At 40.4% G+C, this 22,562-nt stretch overlaps 2 protein-coding genes across 2 annotated transcripts; both read right to left on the reverse strand.

Moving 5' to 3' along the window:
• Positions 1-403: 403 nt before the first annotated feature.
• On the reverse strand, positions 404-14,876 carry LOC142379986 (solute carrier family 45 member 4-like). The gene is made up of 12 exons (XM_075465418.1): positions 14,033-14,876; positions 8,530-8,718; positions 8,264-8,443; positions 6,328-7,004; positions 6,021-6,167; positions 5,668-5,916; positions 5,370-5,489; positions 5,105-5,204; positions 4,907-4,987; positions 3,637-3,767; positions 3,294-3,362; positions 404-3,153 (listed from the first exon to the last, which is right to left on the reverse strand). The coding sequence occupies exons 1-12, from the start codon at positions 14,253-14,255 to the stop codon at positions 2,851-2,853; spliced, it is 2,469 nt and encodes an 822-aa protein (XP_075321533.1). The 5' UTR covers positions 14,256-14,876; the 3' UTR covers positions 404-2,850.
• A 2,272-nt stretch (positions 14,877-17,148) lies between these two features.
• Positions 17,149-21,933, reverse strand: LOC142380762 (G-protein coupled receptor 20-like). Its single transcript, XM_075466665.1, has 6 exons — positions 21,685-21,933; positions 21,309-21,575; positions 20,927-21,171; positions 20,624-20,708; positions 17,805-17,930; positions 17,149-17,671 (listed from the first exon to the last, which is right to left on the reverse strand). Exons 1-6 carry the CDS (start codon positions 21,868-21,870, stop codon positions 17,486-17,488), a joined length of 1,095 nt encoding a protein of 364 aa, XP_075322780.1. The 5' UTR covers positions 21,871-21,933; the 3' UTR covers positions 17,149-17,485.
• Between the last annotated feature and the right edge of the window lie 629 nt (positions 21,934-22,562).

Raw genomic sequence — 22,562 nt, forward strand, 5'->3', positions numbered from 1 at the left:
GTGGTTGGCACGTTTGGAAACTTTTTCTGATCATCTGATGCAAGATGTGAACTAATGTATTTAGCTTTTTGTCTCCAAAACAGATAGAGCTGATGACCAATTCAAATGTTATCCATGCTGTGAACGAATGAAGCCAATGCAGCTTGAGTTTTTGTTAATTTTTAACCGTAACAAATTTCAAATGTACACATCCATGTTGACCTATAGTACTGTGGCCACCCCTCATTTCTTATAGAAAACAAGAAGACACAACACCGATTCATCCCATGACTTAAGTGCCTTTTTTTTATGATTTGATGGTTCAAAGGTCGGTGTTGAGAGGCTTAACAAAGAAGAGAATGTGTGAGATGGCAGGTTGTCAATAAAAACTCATGAGTCAGCAAAAGGTGCATTGTTCTTTTTTTTTTTTTCAAAATCAACAGTAAAACAATACCTTGTGATCGGTTTATAAAAATCTGTACAGCAGCAAACAGAACCGAAGAAACAGTCTTCGTCAAACCAAAACGTAGAAAAGGTATTTAAAAAAAAAAAATAAAGACAAACTACCCCTTTTTGCCTCTTCCAGCGCAGTAGTTTGGAACTTGTGGCTCCCAAAGGAGCAACTTCCTGGCGAGATGAAGACATCTCTGGAACACTGAGACCAGCTTTAAAAAAAAAAGGTTTATCAAACTGTACTAAAAATACCCTGTACCAGCATTAAAGGCCTTGTTTCTGGCTCTCAGAGAAAATTGAAAAAAAAAAAAAAAAAAAAATGAGATGGAAAATGCCATCTATTTCTGATTTACAGCAACTTGGCATATCGCACGTTCAACTATTTTCCACATCAGTACCCTGTACTGGGTTAAGAGCATTATCGTCAAAAGGTGCTTTAAAACAGACACAAACCCCATGTCCCACCAGCAGAGTCCCTGTTTAATCTGAACCAGTCACACAGTTTAGAAGTCCTGCCGAGGTCTAAATAAAAGAGTAAAGAATGCCCTCACGAGTGTGCTGAGAAGTGAGGGCCGATTGCATGGGAGAAGTTTCAAGCTGGAAAACGTGTCATCTGTGACACCTTTCCATCAGGTTTCCTGGTATTATACCGCCTCCTCTGAGCTGAGGGATTGATTTTTAAGGAGGAAAGCAGATTGAGAAGTTTCCCGAGAATGTTTTAAAGGTTAATTTCGGTGAGTTTGGCACAGGTTCAGCTGTGGGCCTTACATAGACATGGTTCTCAATCCGTTCATCATGAAGGGTTATAGGTTTTCTGTGAAGTTTCAAAGCATCTAACGTTGATATTCCACAATGAAACCGATAGTTATAACATTCCTATTAGTGAGTTGAGTGCTGCTCGGGGCACTGAGAGCAAATCCCACGTTCAGCATTGATAAGGCTCTGAGGATGGGTGCCTCAAAAAAAAAAAAAAAAAAAAAGCTGTTCAATTAAGACTGTAGACAAGCCTCCAGCTGGTTACACTGTGTGTGTGAGACTAATGAACCTTGCATGCGGCGCAATGTTCACCATAATTCTCAACTGACTCTGCTACCTTCCATCTTCATTACTCTTGGGTGGACTGAAATCTGTGTCCTGTTCACACCACAGAACAGAGATGAAGAGCTGCCAGATGATCACAACGGGACACCTCACAGTATGTACAGCAGGGGATAGCTAACGATCCCCTCACTAGTAACAGAGCCCTTCTATTTACTTTGACCGATGAGACGCGATCAACTTCCATTATAAACTTATGTGCCGGTTCAGATGAATTTTAAATGTAAATTTCAAAACAAACCACGCTGCAATATGATCACAATGAATTCCAACCCCACCCCCCCATTAAGTCAGCTTTCAGAAGCAATGATAAAAGATTGTCTAGTTTTATAGGCCTCAACAAGTTGCTTTTGCGACAAGAGACTCTGATTTGCAATTGGTTAGTAATCTGAAAAAAATAAAATAAAATAAATAAATAAACAAGTCGAGCATGTTTGTTGCTTCACTTCTCGGCTACTTTTAGAGCGGGTATTATTAAAGAAACATGGCACTGTGAACGGTAGGTGTTTGTACAGGCAAGAAGTTGAAACACAACAGGTTTAAGAATCATAAATGTGAATACAAATTGTTTGTTTTTATATACATATGTATGTGTAACTAAAATACACTCAGAAGGCTTAACCTGTGTGTCAGTATTTTCTGGCATATGTAAAATAATGATAACATTTTAAGGCCTTTCATGTGGAATGGAAACAAACATTGCTGCTACATCTGTTTTTTTTTAGCCTATAATTTGTCACGGTTACACAAAGTAACACTTGTGCAGCATTATGATTGCCACGGAGCAGTTTTGAAGCAGCTTTGGTTCTAAGTAAAATGTCACGCATTACGTGACTCACCAGCTTCAATGTGACCGCACTGTTCAGAAGTGAGACAAAGTGCTCTGTGCTTTCTATTTGTGCGTTTTAAGCAATCAGTCGTATCTTTGCTTCAGTAGTCTGATTTAAATTACTTTCCAACAGTTTGATTAGATCCCTGTCGTGTGGCTTTTCATGTTTTCATGGCTTACTTGTAGTTACTAAACCAGCTAAACATCCATTGGTACTAGAGTTGAGGTAGTGACAGTAAAAGCAGAGCAGCCCAGAACCGACAGTTTCTTTGAGCCAGTTCTCTCTAAGACGATAATCTATCTAAATCTACGCTGCCCAGATTTCTGTAGATGGAATGTCAACTTTCTGCCATCTTTTCCATTTTTTCTTATCATTTCTCCTCCAGAAGGCACACACCATCGCATATGTGCACCAGGTTGTTTTGGTCTAATTTTCACATGAAGTGTCTTTATATTGATGAAGAAAAAAACCTCATCAATTCTTCCTACGCTCAGGCAACAGAAGAGTGATGCTCTGTCTTCTTCAAACTACCGCTGTCTGCAAGGTTTAGTAGAGCCAGTCTCTGGTCACTGGTCCTTTCTCCATTCTGATCCTCCTCTCCAGGTAAACCATCCACAATCTGCTCTTGCTCCGAGCTGCTCGGCTCAGAATCAGGATAAATAATGAGGAAGCAGGCAGTAAGGAACCCGAGGAAGGAGCCCACAGAGGCCAAAATTGGAATGACGAGCACGCTGCCAACTGCATCAACCACAGATCCAAGGGCCGAGGCAACCAAGATCTGGCTAATGTAAACCTGAAAACAAAAAAACTGTTACCACAGGTTTATTATTACCACCGAATTACAGTCCATAGCACAATCAAAGATGTCTGTGGAATCATTCAGGACACTTTGGTTTGGCCACAAAGATAAAAAAAAACAGAGTAAAGATTTACCTGGCAGGTTAATATGGCACAATCAATACCAAAACCTCTTCGGGTGTTTTCTGGGCTGTGGTGAATGTACTGAGAAAGGAACCAGAGAGAAGCAGATATAAAATGGTTCATCTTATTGCTGCTTTATGCTATTAGTGCTCGATGGGCAGACACATCAGAGAATGATCTGAGACCAGATGCATTCACAAACTACTCAAGCTTTAAAAGAAAGTCAAGATTTTAACTGATTGCGAAGCATCTATTGAATAGTGAAAAGTGAAAACTATTGAACATCCAGTCTACATCTGTCTCCTTTGCTCTTAATCAGCTTTATTGTACATCAAAGATATTTGTGCGATCATACCTCTTTTATTTCGTGGTACTGCCCGAGTAATGCATAGGGACAGTAGGAGATACTCATGGAGATGACGCCCATGGTACTGATCATCACCATGGCAACATATACATTAGGGAAGATTGCCATGACTGCTGTTCCTGAAATAAGGGAGGATACGGTGTGTAAGTGACTTTATGAGAAGAGAAAACATCGTCTGCTGTGACTGCAGCTGTGCAGCTTGAAAGTTTGTGAATCCTTCACAATGTTCTGCCTTTCTACATGAAAATGAACGAACAGAACAGCTTCAGCTCTGAGATGTTGTTGGGTTTTCTCACATGAACTACTTGTTTCAGGTTTCAGCACAAGATAGAAATTGGATTTAGGTCAGCACTGTGACTTGGTCACTCCAAAACATTTAAGAGTGCTCTTCTCTAACCGTTCTTTCATAGAGTGACTCGTGTGCCTTGGTTTGTTGTCTTACTGTATAAACCACTTTGCATGAAGTTCACAGACAGATGGCCCAACATTTACCTCTTGAATTCACTTCAACAATACAAAACTTATTGTTTCATCCATAACAGCAATGGTTGATTATGGTTGGGTCTGTAAATCAGACCCAACCATAATAACACCCCCATCGTGTTTCACTGAGGATTCCCGAGCTTGAACGCCGGGTTTTTCTTTTTCAAAGATTAACTTTCTTCATTCAAACCCATAGTTTTATTTTGGTCTCATCCATCCAAAAACAGTTTTCTATCAACCTTCGATTTGTCCACGTAATATTTCGTTACTTTGGGTTGATTTATGACTTCCCAGACTTTTACGACTTTTTCTTATGGAGTGCTCTGGTCGACCACTCCTGCAGGTGGACCTCTGTGGAGGCCAAACTGTTAATATATGACAAATATATGTTCTGAAGATCACAATTTGACAGATAGTCATAGTTTAAACAAAACAGATGTCACACTCACAGGGAAAAAGACTAATTAATTTCTTACATACTTTTGCATCTCACAGAGATACAATATCAAATCATATTCCTCAAATATAAATGTACAAGTCTACTAATTCAGTCTAATTTGTGTCGATTTCTCTCGATAGTTTGCCCCAGTATTACATACTGTTACTTTACATTGGGTTCTCTTTATCCAATGTCAAGACTTGTGTAAAAAGCTGACGGTGTTATAGCTTATTTATGCAAAACTATAGAAAACTGCAAACATTCAAAAACTTTCAAGCATCACTGTACATGAAACTGTTCCATAGTCTTCTATGGCATGCTCTACTGTTGACTGACCTACTGAAAATCCCAAAGTTCCAACGATGTAGATGGCCTTAATGCTCAGATCGAAATTATCCAGAGACTTCTGAAGGATGGCTGGATAAAGACAAATGATCAGTTGTACGAGAAAAAATAAAAAATAAAAAAAAAAAAGGACAGGGAGCTCATCCTCAACTTTCTTTGGCTGAATCCTAATCTTAAAATGTGTTTTACCAGAACAGACAGCAGCAGTTGCAGCATACACCACCAGTCCCCAGCAGCCCATCTGAACTCCTCTGTTATAATCTTGTAGCTCTGTAGAATTGGATGGTGCCTTAAAAAAAGCAGAAACATTGCATTAACATTATTGTACACTTGACAAATAGACTTTAAAACAGAAATATACCATAAAGTACTGTAATTTTTTTTTTACTGTACATCAACATCATCTGATGTTTCGATAAAATGACACACAGAGACAGGTGTGTGTAGCTTGCACCTTAGGGTTTCCATTGAAAATGACTTGTCCCATGAAATCGGTGTAAAACACAGCTTCAGCTATGATGGAGAACCATGTGAGGAGGTGGCACACACACAATCTCCAGAGCTGACTCGGCATCTGTGGTGCAGGGAAATACACACACAGGTAGCATGTTAGCAAAAAAGGGATTCAACTGAAGACTGGTTTGTTACCTGCAACAGCAGATATTTAGTGATGTAAGGGTGGCTAGGAGCATAGTATAACAGTGTGGAGGAGAAAAACAAAAAACAAAAAAACAAACTCCAATTTACTCCACCTTCAACATGGACAGCCAAAGCAGCCGCACAGTTGTACCCCCGTCTGCTCCATCGTCACTGCTGGAGCTCTCAGAGGAAAGACTGCTAACAGACGGCTGCAAATTTCGCCTGCGTGGACGTCGCTGGATGTCCCGCAGATCATTCAGACTGCGAGAGGTGGTGATTGGCCGAGGGCTTGAAGGTCTTGTGTGCTTTAGTCGATGGCGTTGTGATCTCACTCGACCATAGTATGAAAACGTAAAGGAGGGCTGAAGAAAAAGGAAAGACCAAATTCAGCCTTGTTACATTTACAAGAACAGCTATGGTATAACATCACAGGAAATAGTGTTTGAAGTGATGAATGAAATTATACTTGTCTGTAGAAGGTCGGTGGGTGTGGACGAGGTGAAACTGACATATTCGTAGTGCGGTTCCCCGGCTTAGTGGAGGTGTGTCCTTTGATGATTTTGCAAAGGTCAGTGGAGGGTAAGCCAGCGCTGACACCATTGGCAGCTTTAACCTGCTGGGACATAAAAAAACCCCTGTCTTTGAGGAATTCTATACATCTGTCAAGAACATTAGGAAAAATACTGACAACAATTGGCAACGCAATGATGATGGTCTCAAAATGATTTGAAGCAAACGTAAATAACATCTGTATTTGTGTCGGACGGTTTCACCTGTTTCAGATGTGCATCCTCTGAGGCGGAGCTTCCCTGAGAGAAAGACGGCTGGCCATTTGTTGAATCCTTAAATTCAGACAAAACTGTATTTGTAGATTCTGTGACCTCCATCCCATCAGTGATAGAGGGCGGCTCACCAGGAGGAGGTGAGGACCCAATATTGTCAGAAGATGGCTGAAAAGCATCTTCTAAATCTCTATTTGTTTCTGGTAGAAACTGCATATCAGGCAAGAAAACTTGTGGCTCTCTGTCAAGGTCAGGATCCAACTTGATTGTAGCATCTGGCATGGCTAAGACTGAATCACTTTTACTCCGCACTCTGTCAACTGCAAGGAAGTCCATTTCCCCTTTCTCAGGTTCTGATTCCTTGTCCTCTCGAGATGAGGCTTGTGCAAAAGCATCCTCCTCTACAACTACATCTAGAAAAGGGGGCGTGTTGCCAACTGGCCATGAAGACCTTTGGCTAATAGATTCTCCGCCTTCGGTGTCTTTAAGCTGGTTGGATGAAGTCAAAATTTGCTCAGGGATACTGAGCATGTGCAGTGTGACAGAAACGATGAAGATGACCCCTGCAAAAAGGAAGAGCACCTGTTGTTGGGATTTAAATGCTCTGCCCAGAGCTGTGTCAGTCCAGTCAAGGCCTCCCAACATGTAACCGACTGCTCCTCCGAGCCCTAGAGAAACGGGTATAGAGGTATTATTGTGCAACATTATTTGGAAATGTGTATGGAGAGTTATGTTACTGTGTAACTTATTAGTGTAGCTTGCTTTGTAAATGTGTAAAGGAGCGTCATATTCAGTGTGTAATAAGAAACTAAATGATTAGGCAAATCTTTGTGTCCTCAAACTTAAAGTTTTTGCTATAGTCCTGCTATGCCTGTTTGTATACTGTGATACAATCACTGTTAATGGCAAGTGATGTCACCACATCAGTCAAAGGGCTTCTGTTGCCTGGTAGGGAAATGAGGCTCACTGTAAGTTGGCAGTGTAAGTCTGAGGCTGTGTTTGAAACCGCCTACTACATACTACTTGTAAACGTCATACTCATCGATCAGACAGTATGCAGTGTTACACACAGTGCACTTCGCTCCTGCCCGAGCCGAAATCAGCCGGCCTGAAGCTGATTTCGCTTAAGCTATAAACTCTGTAAATATATAACTTTAGCAACATTTGAAACATTTTCAGGCGAGAAAGTAGTCGTTTAGATCCCCAACGTGTTGAAAATCTGACAAAATACCGGCTATTTACAATTTTGTTCCGACGAATTCGGCGCTACTAAAGCTAGCCGTAGTGAGCAACGCACTTCCGGTTATTTTCACAAACAAAATACCCGTTTCCTTTTGTCATTGGAAAAGCCATTACGATACAATTGGTGCTTTTGTTTTGAAAACAGGAAGTAAACCTACCCTCGTTGTAGCTAGCTTGTAATTGCCGTTTTGACAGGAAATGACGATTGGCGATGTCACGTTACATTGCATCTTGGATAGTTTGAGTATGAGTAGTAATCTCATGATGCATACCCAATATTTCGGCGAATCTAGTATGCATCCGGGAACTTAAAAAAAGTTAATGTTAGAGAATCAAGTCCAATTGGAGTGCTACCTGGAACTAGTACTTTGTAGAGATGGTGCTCTTTGGTGATAGGATTTGTTAATTTCAAAAGTTGTAGCACTTCCTGACGAAGGCTTCATGCCGAAACGCGTCAAAGTGTTTTAATCATGTTTTGCCCATAAAATAAAGGCATTTTAACTACAAAGAAGATGAGTGCCTTGGTATTCTACAACTTTTGAAAAGTTAAAGCTAGTAGGAGTAGTGGGAGTAGTAGGAGAAGTAGGCGGTTTCGAACACAGCCTGAGTAGTGTGAGGCTTGTTTTATAAGCAGCAATCTTATATGGATGGCTTGTGTGTGGGTCTTCATCTATGAATGTCCTACCAGCGGAGAGACCATGAATATTCAAGGCCATATCTTGCTCCTCGGTGTCAGCAACGTCAAGAAGGTAAGCTCTGATAGGCCCCTCGGAGGCATCAGCACAGAAGTCTAACACCACCACACCTATGACAGTGAGAATGATGCCGATTGGCTGCTTGTTCGGGCTGTCACCAATGGAAAGGCCTGAAAATGAACCACAGGCACACATGCTGGATTAAACTGCAGGGATTACAATATAGGACAGACAAACTCATTTCAAACCTACTCACCAATCAATGATCCGTTTAAAAACAGCGCCACCCCAATCAGCACACCTACACAGAGAGCCAGAATGAATGGTCTTCTCCGGCCCCATCGCAGAGTACAGCGGTCACTGGCTGAGCCAATGAGAGGTGTGAAGATGAGACCCAGGATAGGACTGAGAAACCAGGTTAAGCTGTAATATTGCTCAGGAAGACCTAGAAGACACACAGAGCAGATGTATTCAAATGTATTCAAATGTAACAATGGCGACTACAGCCAAAACAAGACAGACATATATCAAAGTGTGTTTTTGCTAAAACATTAATCTCGAACTTCTTTTTCTGGGAAAAAGTGCTCAATTTCCTTTGCCAGCATTGTAAAATGCACCATTACAGCAAGATCCTATAAGCCTTTGCCATCTGTACTTTCCCAATATCAAGAGATTGGAGTCTTGCTTGTATTTCTAAGATGACAACTGAAATCAAATAAAAGCCCTTGGAAGGAAATTAGGAAAAATGCTTTGGGAAATCTAATTATGCTTGCCTATTGAGACCATTTGGACTTGTTAGGACAGGACCATGCTACACTGCTCTGCTCTGTTCTGCACTCCTCTTTGTCTGAAAAGACCATTTTCTATCAAACACGATCGCTGAGTATTATTTATCTATCTATTTATGCTTTAATAAACCCCGTCGTCAAGTTGGACTACAGAGCAGCTGACTGAAGAGCTCACATTATGTGCTTCGATGTTTTCTGTTCTAATTTACTCATCTAACAGACTCTGTTTTGAATAACTTATAACAAACTATTCAGCTGTTCATGCAGGAACATGTGTAAATGTGTAAACATGTGTAAATTACTACAACATGTAAATCTGGGCAGAGCATTTTCTTTTTTTTTTATTATTTTCTTTCTTCGCACCGAAGGGGAATTACCACCTTGCATAATTTATCCAATCATAGCCATTACAGCTCTTACTTACCAATACATAGTTTAAGAGCCATTTGTGTTCTCCGTCAAGCAATAGTGACCAGCTACAGTAGCGGCTCGTGGTCTGGAAAATAGGCGGGGCAGATGATCTGCGTTATCAAAATGCAAGCTTTTATGGAGCATACGCAATAGGTCAATAGTCTATGCAACCATACGCGGGGGGGGCGCACTCGCATAAAAGTCTGCCATACAACAAACACAAAAGCCACGTGAAAATGAGCGAAGAGAAAGTTTGTGAAAGGAATTAATACTGCCTACGTTTGAATTAGAGGGAAACTTGTCGCAAAGCATTGCATGGCTAATTTCATGGCACAATTCAGATGCGCCTTGCTGGACTCGTGTTTTTTTGCCTTTTCCGAAAAATGCTTCATGTCACACACACCGACAGTGCTCCAACCTAAGCTAGCAGACAAGTAACCTACTGTACATGTACGAAGCTGTCAACACATTGTTTACTGTCTCAACATTGCTTTGCTCATCAAGCTAAGATATTTTATTAAATCACTCCCAGTTTCCCATTTTGCAAAGACCTCGTTCACAATCACTTAAACTTTGTAAGATAGCAACTATAAAGTAAAATCTTTACCTACCACAAACGTGAATCCGGATTAAACAGCCAATATCCTTCATCAAATCCGACATAGTTATCCGTTTTATCCAACAAGTTTGTAGGGGAATTTGGCGGCACTGAAGTTCCCACTGGCTAGATGGGCGGAGTAATATTTCTTAAACCCTTTGAGTCCTTTCCATGTCCAGGGCAGATCATACACCTGCCCCAATAGCATCTATACAGGCGCGCTAAATGTTACATGATATTATGCTACGAGGGGCCTACAGTGATTCTGATTGGTAGAATGTGCTCGAGAGTTCTAAGAAGGGGCGGTGGGGCCGGGCTTAGCTGAGGGCAGACCAGGCATCTGCCCTGGCCAGTGGCCATAGATCTAACGTTAAGCAGCCACACTGGAGGTAGGCTATATTTCAGCGAAAATAAAAACAGATTCCACTCGCAAAGTCCGTCACAAGCCACAATATGGTGTAATACGATTCCCACTAGAGCTGGGTATCGATTCAAATTTCAAGAATCGATTCGATTCCGATTTTCAAGTTTCAGAATCAATTTTGTTCGATTCGATCCGATTTCCGATTCGATCCGAGGGTTGGTGCTATTAAAAACGTGTTATTAAAAACGTATCAAAGCTGTTTCCTTCATTTCATCACTGTGTAGAGAAGCAAGCAACATATTAAAATTATTATTATATCGATATAAAACAGCAAATCATACAAGTATTGGTAGTTACTGATGGCTGGAAGACTGGTGAAAAGGTTAAGGGTCAATCTACCTTCAAGAAAGATAATCCAGGACAATAAACAGAGGACATAATTGAGGTGTCTATATGTGCAACAGTGGACTCCTACTGGGACACTAACCAGCGCATTATTATTATGATTGAAAATAATTAAGAATTCACCCAAAAGCTGTTGCTACCAAAAGCATTTTTATTTTAAAAGTGCATTGCTCACACTTAATAAACTGAGAAGTACTGAAACTGAAAGTATAAAATGTAAACGTTGTGTATTTTTCTTTAAAGTGCAAACATAAGAACAGAAAATGTTAAACTTAAACTGTAAAAAACACTGAATGGTGTCTACTATGAGCATGTTGAAATCTGTTCTAAAACCACACTAAAGATTTGTTTTCAAAAATATGCAGCAGCGCACTAAGTGTTCAGGGGTATTCACTGGTATTTCATAACGTAGCATTTTTAAAAATATATATTTTTTAAAATATTGTAGACTACTAGTGCACTTTTCCTTAAACATTTTAAGAGAAAATGAACAGAACATTTTAAACTGTAAAAACACTGGGTAAACTTTTATAAAAGTTCACTGGGGGAAATTAAAAAATTTTTTATTTATTTTTTTTTACAAAAAAAAATCGATCTTTGGACGGACGAATCGATAATCAGATTATCATAGGCGAATCGATTCAGAATCGGAAAATCGATTTTTTTTCAACACAGCCCTAATTCCCACTGTGATTGAAGTTGAAATAAATATTTTATCTATAATTTATAATTATCTATATTTTATCTATAAAAGAAAGGTTGGGGTGTGGAAGGTGGGGCTCTGCCCATCCTGCCCAAATACAGCGGCCGCGGCTGACCAGTTATAACATGAAATACTAAAATATACACCAGCCATGCACCATAACAATGTTAATGGGAAAGTTAATGGGAAATGTCAGCTGTTTTTTTTTTGTTATTGGAACAATAACTTTGCTCTGAGGTAATATGTGTCTACCTCTTGCAAAGAAGGGCACGTTCTGCTCTGGCTGGTTCTCACTGGAACATGTTACGCTCTTGCTCTGCTCATGCTATCTTGCTTACTTAAGTTCACAAAAAGAAAGATAACTTTCTCTTAGAAGTCAAATATATCTTGCCATCCATCTGTCCTTTCTATTTCAGCACATGCATTCTTCAGTGCGCCCGAGAGTTTATGAGTGGGGGCCTGCACGTATGCACGTTGTGGGAAGAAATGCTATCAATAAGTTTATTTGGGGCTGAAGGAAACACACCTGTCCTGTGAGAAATTACATCTGTTACACTACTATTAGCTGTAAAACACAGAACTTCACAGGTGAACTTTCTGCAAAAGTATGACACGCTCGTGCTGTAGGTTTGTGCTGCAAGAAAGTAAAGCTGATCGTGGGCAATACAACAAGGTGGAGTTATGTTCATGCAGTTTGGCTGGCAGCTAGTCACACTTGCAGTCACCAGAATGTTGTTTGCTGCCCCTTGAGAGTCGCTTTTGATTCAAATTGACAATGCAACTCTCCCAGATAAGAAAACAGGACACTGTTTGTGGTAAAATTGTTCCAGATACCGTTTTTCTAAAAGTTTGGATATTTATCATAATACTTAAATGCTTCTCACTTCACTTTTCGTCTTGCTCTCTCACAACAGAAAGAAATGAAGAGAACAAGTACTTTAACGTACTTTATCCTTGGTGTTTGCTAATAAGACTAACAATGGCAGCTTTAAAAGCAAAATAAAGAAGATGTGACTATGTTTTATTTTCCATGCAGTAGTAAAGCATTTCATCATGTTATGTAGGACTGGTTGACTACGGCAAAAATTATAACCGTGATTAGAAATCTTTGAAAATAAACAACATCACATGACAGTAAATACAATACTGTTATTCTGTCCTTAGCTACAAATAAAGCCTGTAGAGTATATTTGTTTAAAAGGTGTTGGCTTAGATAAACAGAGCCTATAGCCTTCAAAAACACTAAGCTAATGTGTCACCCATCCCGACTAGCTAACTAGCTTAATTTAAGCTTTACATGTTAATGTTTCAGAGGGTAGTGTTGTCACAAACGTTTACAAAGCTGAATGTAAAGACTTCAGAAGCAAGGACACAGCAAAAACCCCAAAAAACTCAAATGTCTTGCTGTCCAGCAACTGTTACCAGTAATCCACTTAGATAGCCCAAACAAGCAGTGTGGCATATTCTGCTAAACTATTTACATATGAACTCCAAGTCAAGAGTCAATGGCTGACTAAGAAACTCTTTGATTCTAGGGGATATAAAAAGAAGACAATGATCTATTTTACATTCACACGTTGCAAATGTGAAATTAAACCACAAAAAAATAAATACATTTCACTGAGATTAGTGACATGTAAAAAAAGGAAAGACTGATGCTTTGAAATATTTCAAAGAAAAAGTCCAGGATAGAGTGTAAATATTGTTCACAGAGTGGAAAATAGTGAGAATGAAATGTGCTGTGTTATACATTCTTGTCATACCTAGCCTGGGGTATTTCGCCTTTGTCTCGTTTCTGCTATGGTAGCAAACTTCGACACCTAACTGCATACTGCAGCCCCTCTGTGGCTACTGCTGGAGTTTACATGAGGTGCAGCCAGGGAGATGAATGGCCCAACAATCAAGTTCCACAATGCTGTCCAGTGTCACCTTACTTTGGTTAAACACGGACCGATGTGCATCTCTTTTGAATAACCTTTGCAAGCTTCATCACAGACCAAACTGTTCTGGTACAGGAAGTGAAATAAAACCCACGTACCCAAAGCTGAGTGCGGCTAATTTTCAAATGCAGCTCTGCCAATTTCCCAACACTAGGCAGAGGAATATTGCAACAACTATATCTTCAAGATACCTCATAGGAAGAATCTAAGGTCGCAGCCTGCGTCAACACCAGTATGAGATCATCATACAGTAATACGACAGGAATTATAATCATTCCTTTGTGCGGCTAAAGTGGAGGGGATCAAAAAACTTTATATGTGAGTGATCTGTTCAATGCATATCGAGTTTGGCATGTGTGCTTAGCTATTCTTTTATGTACAAGCTGCAGTAAAACAGATTCTGCTGATGTCTGCGCTCCACACTTAACACAACTAACATGTTTTGCGCCTCAAATTCATCTTGACAATTCGGACAGAATATAACAGGGACCGACTTGACAACAACATCCCTTGAAGTACAAGGAGAGAAGAGTGTCTCTGTATTGCATACCTATCTGCAGTAGCACTGGTGTCACCAGGGCTGTTTCCATGGCGTAGCAAAACTCACGTCCAAACATCACTGCTGCATGCATTACCCAGCGATGCCGGGGGATCCGAGCTGCTCTCCGCTCCTCCTCCAACTCTTTCTCACTTTCACTGTCTTCTGCATCTTGCATGGATTTTATGATTTCAGGAGGGCCCAAAGCCTCTTTCTCCTCTGCTTCACCTCCCATCTCAGCCTGGTTTGAATTTATGGAAACTTACGTTTCTCTACGAATTCCAGAATGATTTTACTACTTTATAATAAGCCGACAGACTATGTAAGGTCCGGGATTTCCATCTTGACTGATCACTGTAACAGGAGCCAAAGCTGTCCGGGAAGGCTAATCTGCAAGCATAGCGTTCAAAGGAAATAAAATGAAGAGGCAACAGTCGTCATTATAATGGGATGAATAAGTCCAAAATCCTGATGTGGTTAAGAAAATGTTATCCTGCGGCCATCATGTTGATAAAGGATCACTCAGCACGATTCAGAAGCCCAGCCGGAGAGCAAGGGTTCTCCTCATGGCTGCTTACGCTCAAGTTTAAAATTCAGGAAGAGCAGAAAGCATCTGTGCAGCTCCAAGGGTATGTAGAGGGGAGGAGCAGGCTTGAGCAAAATAGATGGAAGCGGCGGGTGAGAAGTGTTTTGCTTTCCAGTAGCTGCGTTTGTAGTAAGCTGAGGCAAACACTCCAACAGGTCTGTGACTTTGTTTTCTGGAGCGTGTGCAAGAGTCTGTGAGCATATGGCTGGATGAGTCAGCAGAAGTCCATAACAGTGCCCGTCGGTCTCTTTGAGCAAGTCAGAGTTAAAACATCTGGAAATTCTTTGGCAAATACCCCCTGCTGCTCTCACACATCTACCTGCAGGAAAACAGACGCATGTTAGATGATTAAATAAGGCTCAAATATAGCAAAGGGGCAGGCCATTTACTTGGGCTTAATTTGGCCTGTCCAAACTCAACACACTACCATACTGTAATACTTGGGACCTTTTAAGTGCATCTTTTAAAAATTCCTTGTTTTCTAAATATGACAGCAAGGGTCAAATACCAGAAGGTTCCCATGTGTAAAAATATTTTAGCGCATTTGGCTCTCATGATGGGGAAAAAATAACAACCTCTTAGTTTTTCCGAAATGCTGTCCTGCCACTAAACTCCAAACATTCGATCTAAAAAAAGGGGTTCAAAATATATAGAACACAAGAAAGTCAAAGTGGATCAAAACATGTTGCCCTACATAAACCAAAGATTGCTCAGTGGCATCCGAAATGTTACTTTCAAACCACAAAACTAACTTCAGAAGCACAAGCAAAAGCCACCTTAAGAAATACACATTACAACATTTTGACTGTTGCACAAGTGTGGACAGTTAAAGCTGACAGACCTACTTTACAACCTTTGAGATGACGCATACCCTCAAAGGGCAATTCCAGTCAGAGACAGTCCTGTGCAGTGTTACGCTGTTTTAACAGATGCACGCAATAATTCAGACGCATATATTCAGTTGTCAAGATATATCGTTATAAGTAAATTTGTACAATAAAAAAACAACAACTGATATATAAACCCCGAACCTCCCTTGAGAAGGGCTGAAAGCGTTTTCCTCACAGGAATGTGCGTGTCCGACAGGGGTTGCTCGTTGAACCAATTATAACATGTTTTGTTCAGGGAAGCCTCTGCAAACTTACCTGAGCTACCTACCTTTCAGTACATAACGAGGTACTACTACTCATTTTAGCCGTTGAAAATGGTGTGTACAACTTTACGTGTTTTTGCCTCTAAATGGATCAAAAAATGCCTAACTGTGGACATACTGAAGGCTATCTTATTTAAACTTGCGATAGTTATCTTAGCGGGCTAATTATTTAATCAGCTAACGTTAGCGAGGAAAGACAGACAGACCCACCTATAGTATCGAAACAAATATAAAATAACATACGTGGGGGGGGGGGGGGGGGGGGGTGGTCCTCTTTGGTATAGTACAAGTAATTCGGCACGGCACGACACGACAGTCTTCGCTATGGAGGAAGCAAAAACTGTCAGTTTGGGTTAGCAATCCAGCTAACTTTCGCCAGCTAATTCAGTGACCATCTGGTTTACTACAGTCATCTATTTCATAGGTTTCCACAGTAACAAAGAGGGGCGTGGTCATGATGTAGTAAGACGTCATTAAACTACCAATAGGAGTAGCTCTGGAGTTAATTACACGAGGCTACCTTACACCAGTAATAATAATGCAGTGATATGATAGGCCTCACCAATCTGACTTTATACTCATTTTCACATTGAAAAGAAAAAATAAATTATTCATATGATTTTCTATATTTTTTTCCATTTATTTGTAAACATGTTGTCGAAGGACAATGCCATTTTATTTTTCAACTGATATGCTTTACATTAGTCCATTGACATAGGGCAAGGAAGTGTTTCACTCACTTAAATACCTTATTTTCCCTTCAGATCTTTGGTGTACGTTCGAGCATTCAGTTCTACCTAGCGTCGATTAGGTATCCAAACACTTTCCACTGAGTTACATCGTTTTCTTTGATGGTTTGCTGTAATGGTCTTTGAAATGGAGTGAAATGCTGCCCTCTGCTGTAGAAAGGTAGACATACTTCCCAAAACGTTTTTATAATTCAATCTTTTATTTATATGTGGAAACCTCTCAAAAATGAGGGAAATCTTTACAGGTGAATGACGGGCCATTGCTGTAAGCAGTTGATCCGAGTGAATTTGTCTGTAAAATGTACTATAAAAAGAATCCAGTGGTCCCAAGCAGATATGGAGATGCCTTTAATGGTCACCAGGATCTGCCCCATAACTGGCATCGTAACAATCTATGCTCATCCTAAAAATGTATTTAAAGTGTAGTACGGTATGAATGAAACCTTTATACTATGCTGTTCTTTGTTATGGACAAAGTTGGGGTTTGAAATTTAAATTACTTGGGAAAGCATATATTTAGTTGAGCAAATACTCTTCAATGGAAATTATATAATTTTTGAATCGGAATGACATAGATAGGGTTTCAACATATTTGAAAAAACTTTAATGAGACAGTTTTTTTTTTGTACAATTCCTTCACGTGATACTTATACTCTTGAGTCAGTTTAGTCAAGAAAATATGAATTTACCACATGGAAATGAACAGGTCCAAAGGGATCAGAATGTCCTTTAACAATATATTAGAGTTTAGCTGCAGACAAAAAATGTGGTCTGGTGTCACTGTGTTCATGCAGTTTGGGGAACCAGCTGGCCTTTCTATTTGTGAATTGGTTGGTGCTCATTTTGAAAAATGAAAGGCTTTACTTGGTGTCGGTCCAGAGGTGATGGCAAAGCACCAATAATAAAATGAAGCCCAGAAATATCACAGTGACATCTCCATAACTGCAGCACTAAGCACCCTTTGTATAAAAACAGTTTTACACTGTGTGATTTTTCCTCTTATTGTCTCTCTGCAGAGCACTGGGAATCTTGGTCATCATGATCACATTATTGGTGGTTGCATTGGCTGTCCCTCCTGAGGCCTTGGAGCTGTGCTGCATACTGACAATATCCCCACTGGTCTGCTCCGGCTCTGCGCGACGGAAAAGATGCCTCATAGTGGCCTGGGGGCAGCAATGGTGGTAAATTATTTAGTGAGTAACAGAGTGGATGAACGAGTCACGGGTGGACATATTATGGTTTCAGGGAAGGATAGATGGGTGGTAGAGAGGAAGGACAAGACTTTCCGAGTCGTACCTGGAAATTATTTGTAACGAAGCAGTAGACAACTGGATCCATACAGCTGTTCAAACTGCTTAGAGTGACGGTTAAGTGGTATACAATCACATGGTGGGGCATATCAGGGTAGAAGTACACCAACACCTACGACACGAAAAGAAAAAGCCAGTCACAGACAACGGCTGTTAACATAACAATGTGCAAATTTATTGCGTTATCATTCCCACATCTTATCTTTTCCAAAAAAATATTATATTTTTATGCCTGTACCTTCTTCTAGCAAAGCAATACTGCTCACAGATAAAGGCAGGAGTTGATACCGTTTACTTTCTCATTTAAGAAAAGCAACATTTAAAGAACAATCAGAGAAAATAATATCACAATATAATAGACAAGATAACTGATATAGATATATACAGTGTTCTCCTAAGGTTGCCACTTGTTCTCCTTACTTGGGTGAAGTGTATGTGTTCCTCCTTTACCAAATACCACAGAATCTGAGGGACTAAGCAGCTATTAGGACTGCACTCCTCTGGACGGAGATCTTAGTTGTTGTACCTGGAATTCATCACAGCCCGAATGCTCCTACCACCGAGAACACTTTGAACCTCACTTTCCACATCTGTACCAGTTTTTCCTTTAGTTCCTTGAATTGTCCATTCTTCATAATACTCCTATCTGCTGAGATTAACACATCCATCACAACCAGCTTCTGCTTCTTGTCCACCACCACTGTCTTGTTACTTGGCCAGCTGCTGTATTGTTGTCTGGGGCCCCATTAAATCTTGGCTTTGCTTTTCTCAGTCACTTTCAATGGAGTGTCCCAACGGGACTTCTTAATCAATACTTGGCCCTGATGTTGTTCCTGTTCACTCTCCCAGCACCATGGTTTTGGCCTTCAGTGTACACTGTTAAACTTAGCATCTTACCCACCTTTTTGCTGTGCATACTCAGGGGCAACACTGCTTTTCATCCTGATGAAAATAAACAATTCCAATCTGCTTTCAAGCCTCAACCCAGCACTGAATCTGATCCTTTCGTAGTTTTTAATGATTTGATTTTAACCGATTAACCTTAAATGATTTGATTGGTGCTTTTAGACTTAACAGCTGCCTTTGACACCAAAGCTCATTCCATCATCTAATCACAGTTGGAAATTGATTTAGGAGTCCACCTAACTGATCACTCCTCTGAAATGGCCTCACACCTGAGGTGTTGCCCCATAGTCTCTCTTTATATCTTTACTGCCAATTGCATCAGTTTTTCCACAAACATGACATTTCATTTCATTGTCACATGTTCGCTGCAATCTCTGATTGCTTATCTGAGTTACATTAAGTCATGGATGAGTTCAAACTTCCTCTAGCTAAATGAAAACAAGAATGATGTGTTAGGCTTTTGGACATCCTAAACTGCTGATAGGCACTCTTGGCCCTTTAGCTTGTAATTATCACTCCTCTGGGAAGAGTCTAGGTGTTTATTTGCCATTGTTTTCTAATTTCACAATGACCTGTTGCTAGGTCCAGTTTCTTCTTGTTATAATGTCTAGCAAAGTTAAAACCCTGTCATGCCCCTTCATGATTTGGAGAGGGTGATCCATGCCTTTTTAACTTCTCATCTGAATTTTAAAATTTAGCTTGTTACTTTTCGATGCCTTAATGGACAGGCTCCACGTTAGTTGACCTTTTGCAAGCTCATACCCCAGCGAGACACTTGTGGCCTGCCAACCGTCTGTTTCTGGATGTGCCAAAAACCAGACAAAAAACAATGGGTGATCAAGCTTTTGGAGTGGCTTCTCCTAAGTTGCAGAACAGCTTAAATTATAGCTCATATTAAATCTGCTCCTTTAGTTGAAAAATTCAAATCATTGTTAAAGAACCAATCTCTATTTCTTGGCCATCCTCTTCAGTTGAGCAATGCAATCCTTTTTGCAGATTTCACTTTTTCTACTGTGGTGTATTTGTTTGTTGTTGTTGTGCTTTGATTCTGCAATACATGTTCGTCAATTTCAGTCATTTTAAACGTTCTATATTATTAAAGGGGACTTGACTTTATGGATTCATGAATGCTCCTTTTTTCCAGCCCAATTGTTCATTATTTATTAAGCCAGAGGTTTTTTTTTTTTTAATGTGTTGACATCAGTGGCATCTATTTTCTTCCTGTGACTGGTTCACTATCCCAGCCGTGCATATAACAATTAGTGGAGACCACAAGTTGGTGGCTTGGATCCCCATTCTTACTGCTGAGCAGGCTTCTCAGTAATAGTCTTTCCCTTTGAATGTTTTTGTTCATTGCTGATCTCGTCTTGTTTCCTCATCATGACTCCAAGTGCCCTGATACATAGCAAAGCCGTGGTAGGTGTCTTACATGTCTTGCATTCTGGCAGCTCTTCTCCCTTCCTTCTAATCATCCTCCCTTTCTTTGCCACCATGCAGCCACTTGTTCAGACCGAATGAATATGAATGAATGACATCCTGAATGACATCCTGTTGTTGTCTTTTTTTCCCACTGCTTCACGGACTTTTCGATTAACCCTGAGGGAACAAACTGAGGTGAGCTGTGTTTTAGGATAGTGTTGACGGTGTGTGTTGTGTCCAATACATTGACACGTTTTTTGAAAGCTTCTCAGTTCTCTTTTTTTTTTACACAGGTGCCATTTACATATCTCTGCTTTTCAATTTCCCCAAGAAGTGGTTGGTCTTTGGAGAGAGTACTGAAGAATCCTTGGCACAACCGTGTCATTGTCCTTGTCATAGATGGTTAAGCTGAGGTCAAACGGGTCAAATGTTTAATTGGATTTTTAAGGTGGCGATGTTGTTTTAAAGAGCCGCACTCACCTGTCTGATGTGGAAAGGTGTGAAACAGATGGTGAAGATGATCAGTACAGTGGTTAGCAGCTGAACAGCCCTCCTTCTCCTCTCCCTGTAAAAACACCATCAATATGACTTGACATTAGCTGCATGCTACAACTGCTTTCGTTGCTTCAGAAGGGAGTAATGCTTTCACGATCTCGACCTTTTAGTCTTGTATTGTGTATTTTTGTATCAGTAGATATGTATTATGTAAAATATTGTCAAGTTAAGATGTGCAAGTTGTTTGGGTCTCTTTCATTGCATCTGTTTGTGTAACATTGGTTCTACCTGCTCTGCTGCATCAGGCGACGATCAGCAAGGGCCCACATGATGCGCAACGTGAAGACCAAAATGATGAGAAGGGGTAGGAAGAACTCAGTGATTGTAAGAAAGAGAAGCTTTAAGAGGTAGCAGCCTGTATGTTGGAAGGCAGAGGAGAGAAAGGAGTAGGTGACCACGATGGCAAACAGCCAGACAGAAATGCACACACACTTGGCAACACTCGAGTTCCTCCATCGACGTGAAGCTTCAACCTGCAAGGACAAAAGAACACAAGACGTTTCAGATTCCTTCTTTAAAGTCCAGATCAGCAAGTACGAAGGGGTGGTGCCGCTTCAGACAAAGTTACTTAGACAAACTGTTAAGCCAAACTACGACCTGCAACACATACCTGCACAATGGCGAGATATCGGTCAACACATATGCAGGTTAGAAACAGGATACTGCAGTACATGTTGACAAAGTAGCTGAAGATGTGCATGTAGAAGCATGTGAGACAAGTTCCTCCGCTGTAGTAGAGCAGTATGCGAGTGGGCAGAGAGAGATTCACCAAGAGGTCAGTCACCGCCAGGTTGATGGTGTATATCACCGAGGTGGTCTTCTGTTTGGTGCGGTAACAAAAACAATAAAGTGCAACTGTGTTGAGCACCATGCCCACCTGGAAAACAGAGGGAGATATGCAGTAGAGGAGAATTAGACTAGCAACGTAGGCTACGATTGAGTTGCGAAAGAGAAGAAGTGTATTAAGACACCCAAAGTAGTCCTACCAAGAAAATGAGAGAGTTTATGACCATCAGTGCGATCCAGAGGCCATAGAAGTCATTGTAGAGTCCTTCATGTAAATGTGCCAGAAGATACGCCTCCATGCTGATGTTAGCTGGGCTGGTTGTTACAGGACGGATGGAAAACGAAGTATTCATCAAGAGCCAGGATTCAGTGCTGTTGTACTTCATCGTAGTGGTGATCTGATGACGTTGATCCGCATCAATGACGACGGTGACACAGATGATGTTGAGTCTGTGATGTAGTAAGACTGTAAGACACATCAGTGTTTATTTCATTTTCCACACTCAACAAATGACTGCTGTAGTATTTGCAGTCTGCATTTCATTTAATGACATGCTCTTCATTTCCAATGTCCTTTGACAGAGTGGAACTGATGTGCCATGACTCAGCTTTCTCACATAATCTACTTGTCCACTGTAATGGAGTCTTCGTCATATCCAAAGGTGTCATTGACAGTAGTCAGTGTTAACTGGAATCATGTTTTGGGACTGTAATCTTTGTTCAACTTTGAATACTTTTCTTGTTTCATAAATCTTTATTCTGCATCTATCAAACACACAGGCTCACACACTTGCCCCCTCATTCCACATATGACCCCTCAGCGGTTGTTGCTGTTGGCACAGAAAAACTAACAAAGCCACTTAGAAACCAATATCTGAACGATTTAGCCTATGCTCTCTCTAACCCTATGGTTATATCTAATTCCGTTTTTTTAATTAAAAAAGAAAAAAAAAATCTCTAAATACAAAATGCAAAAAAAAAGGAACATCATCTGAATTCTGGCCAATATGTGACAATGGAGTCAACACAAAAAATAAAAGAAAGATGCAGTGAGGTTTCACGTAATTTAGAGAGTCAT

This window comes from Odontesthes bonariensis, chromosome 5, assembly GCF_027942865.1.
Source record: "Odontesthes bonariensis isolate fOdoBon6 chromosome 5, fOdoBon6.hap1, whole genome shotgun sequence".
Classification (NCBI taxonomy): Eukaryota; Metazoa; Chordata; class Actinopteri; order Atheriniformes; family Atherinopsidae; genus Odontesthes; species Odontesthes bonariensis.

Coding starts and splice junctions, on each gene's coding strand:
- LOC142380762 (XM_075466665.1), bottom strand. CDS start 21,870: ATGAAGTACAACAGCACTGAATCCTGGCTCTTGATGAATACTTCGTTT. Junction 21,576..21,684: donor TAAACTCTCTCATTTTCTTG/GTAGGACTACTT, acceptor TCTGTTTTCCAG/GTGGGCATGGTGCTCAACAC. Junction 17,931..20,623: donor CACCTTTCCACATCAGACAG/GTGAGTGCGGCT, acceptor TTCGTGTCGTAG/GTGTTGGTGTACTTCTACCC.
- LOC142379986 (XM_075465418.1), bottom strand. CDS start 14,255: ATGGGAGGTGAAGCAGAGGAGAAAGAGGCTTTGGGCCCTCCTGAAATC. Junction 5,490..5,667: donor TTTGGCTGTCCATGTTGAAG/GTGGAGTAAATT, acceptor CCTGCACCACAG/ATGCCGAGTCAGCTCTGGAG. Junction 5,205..5,369: donor TTTTCAATGGAAACCCTAAG/GTGCAAGCTACA, acceptor GCTTTTTTTAAG/GCACCATCCAATTCTACAGA.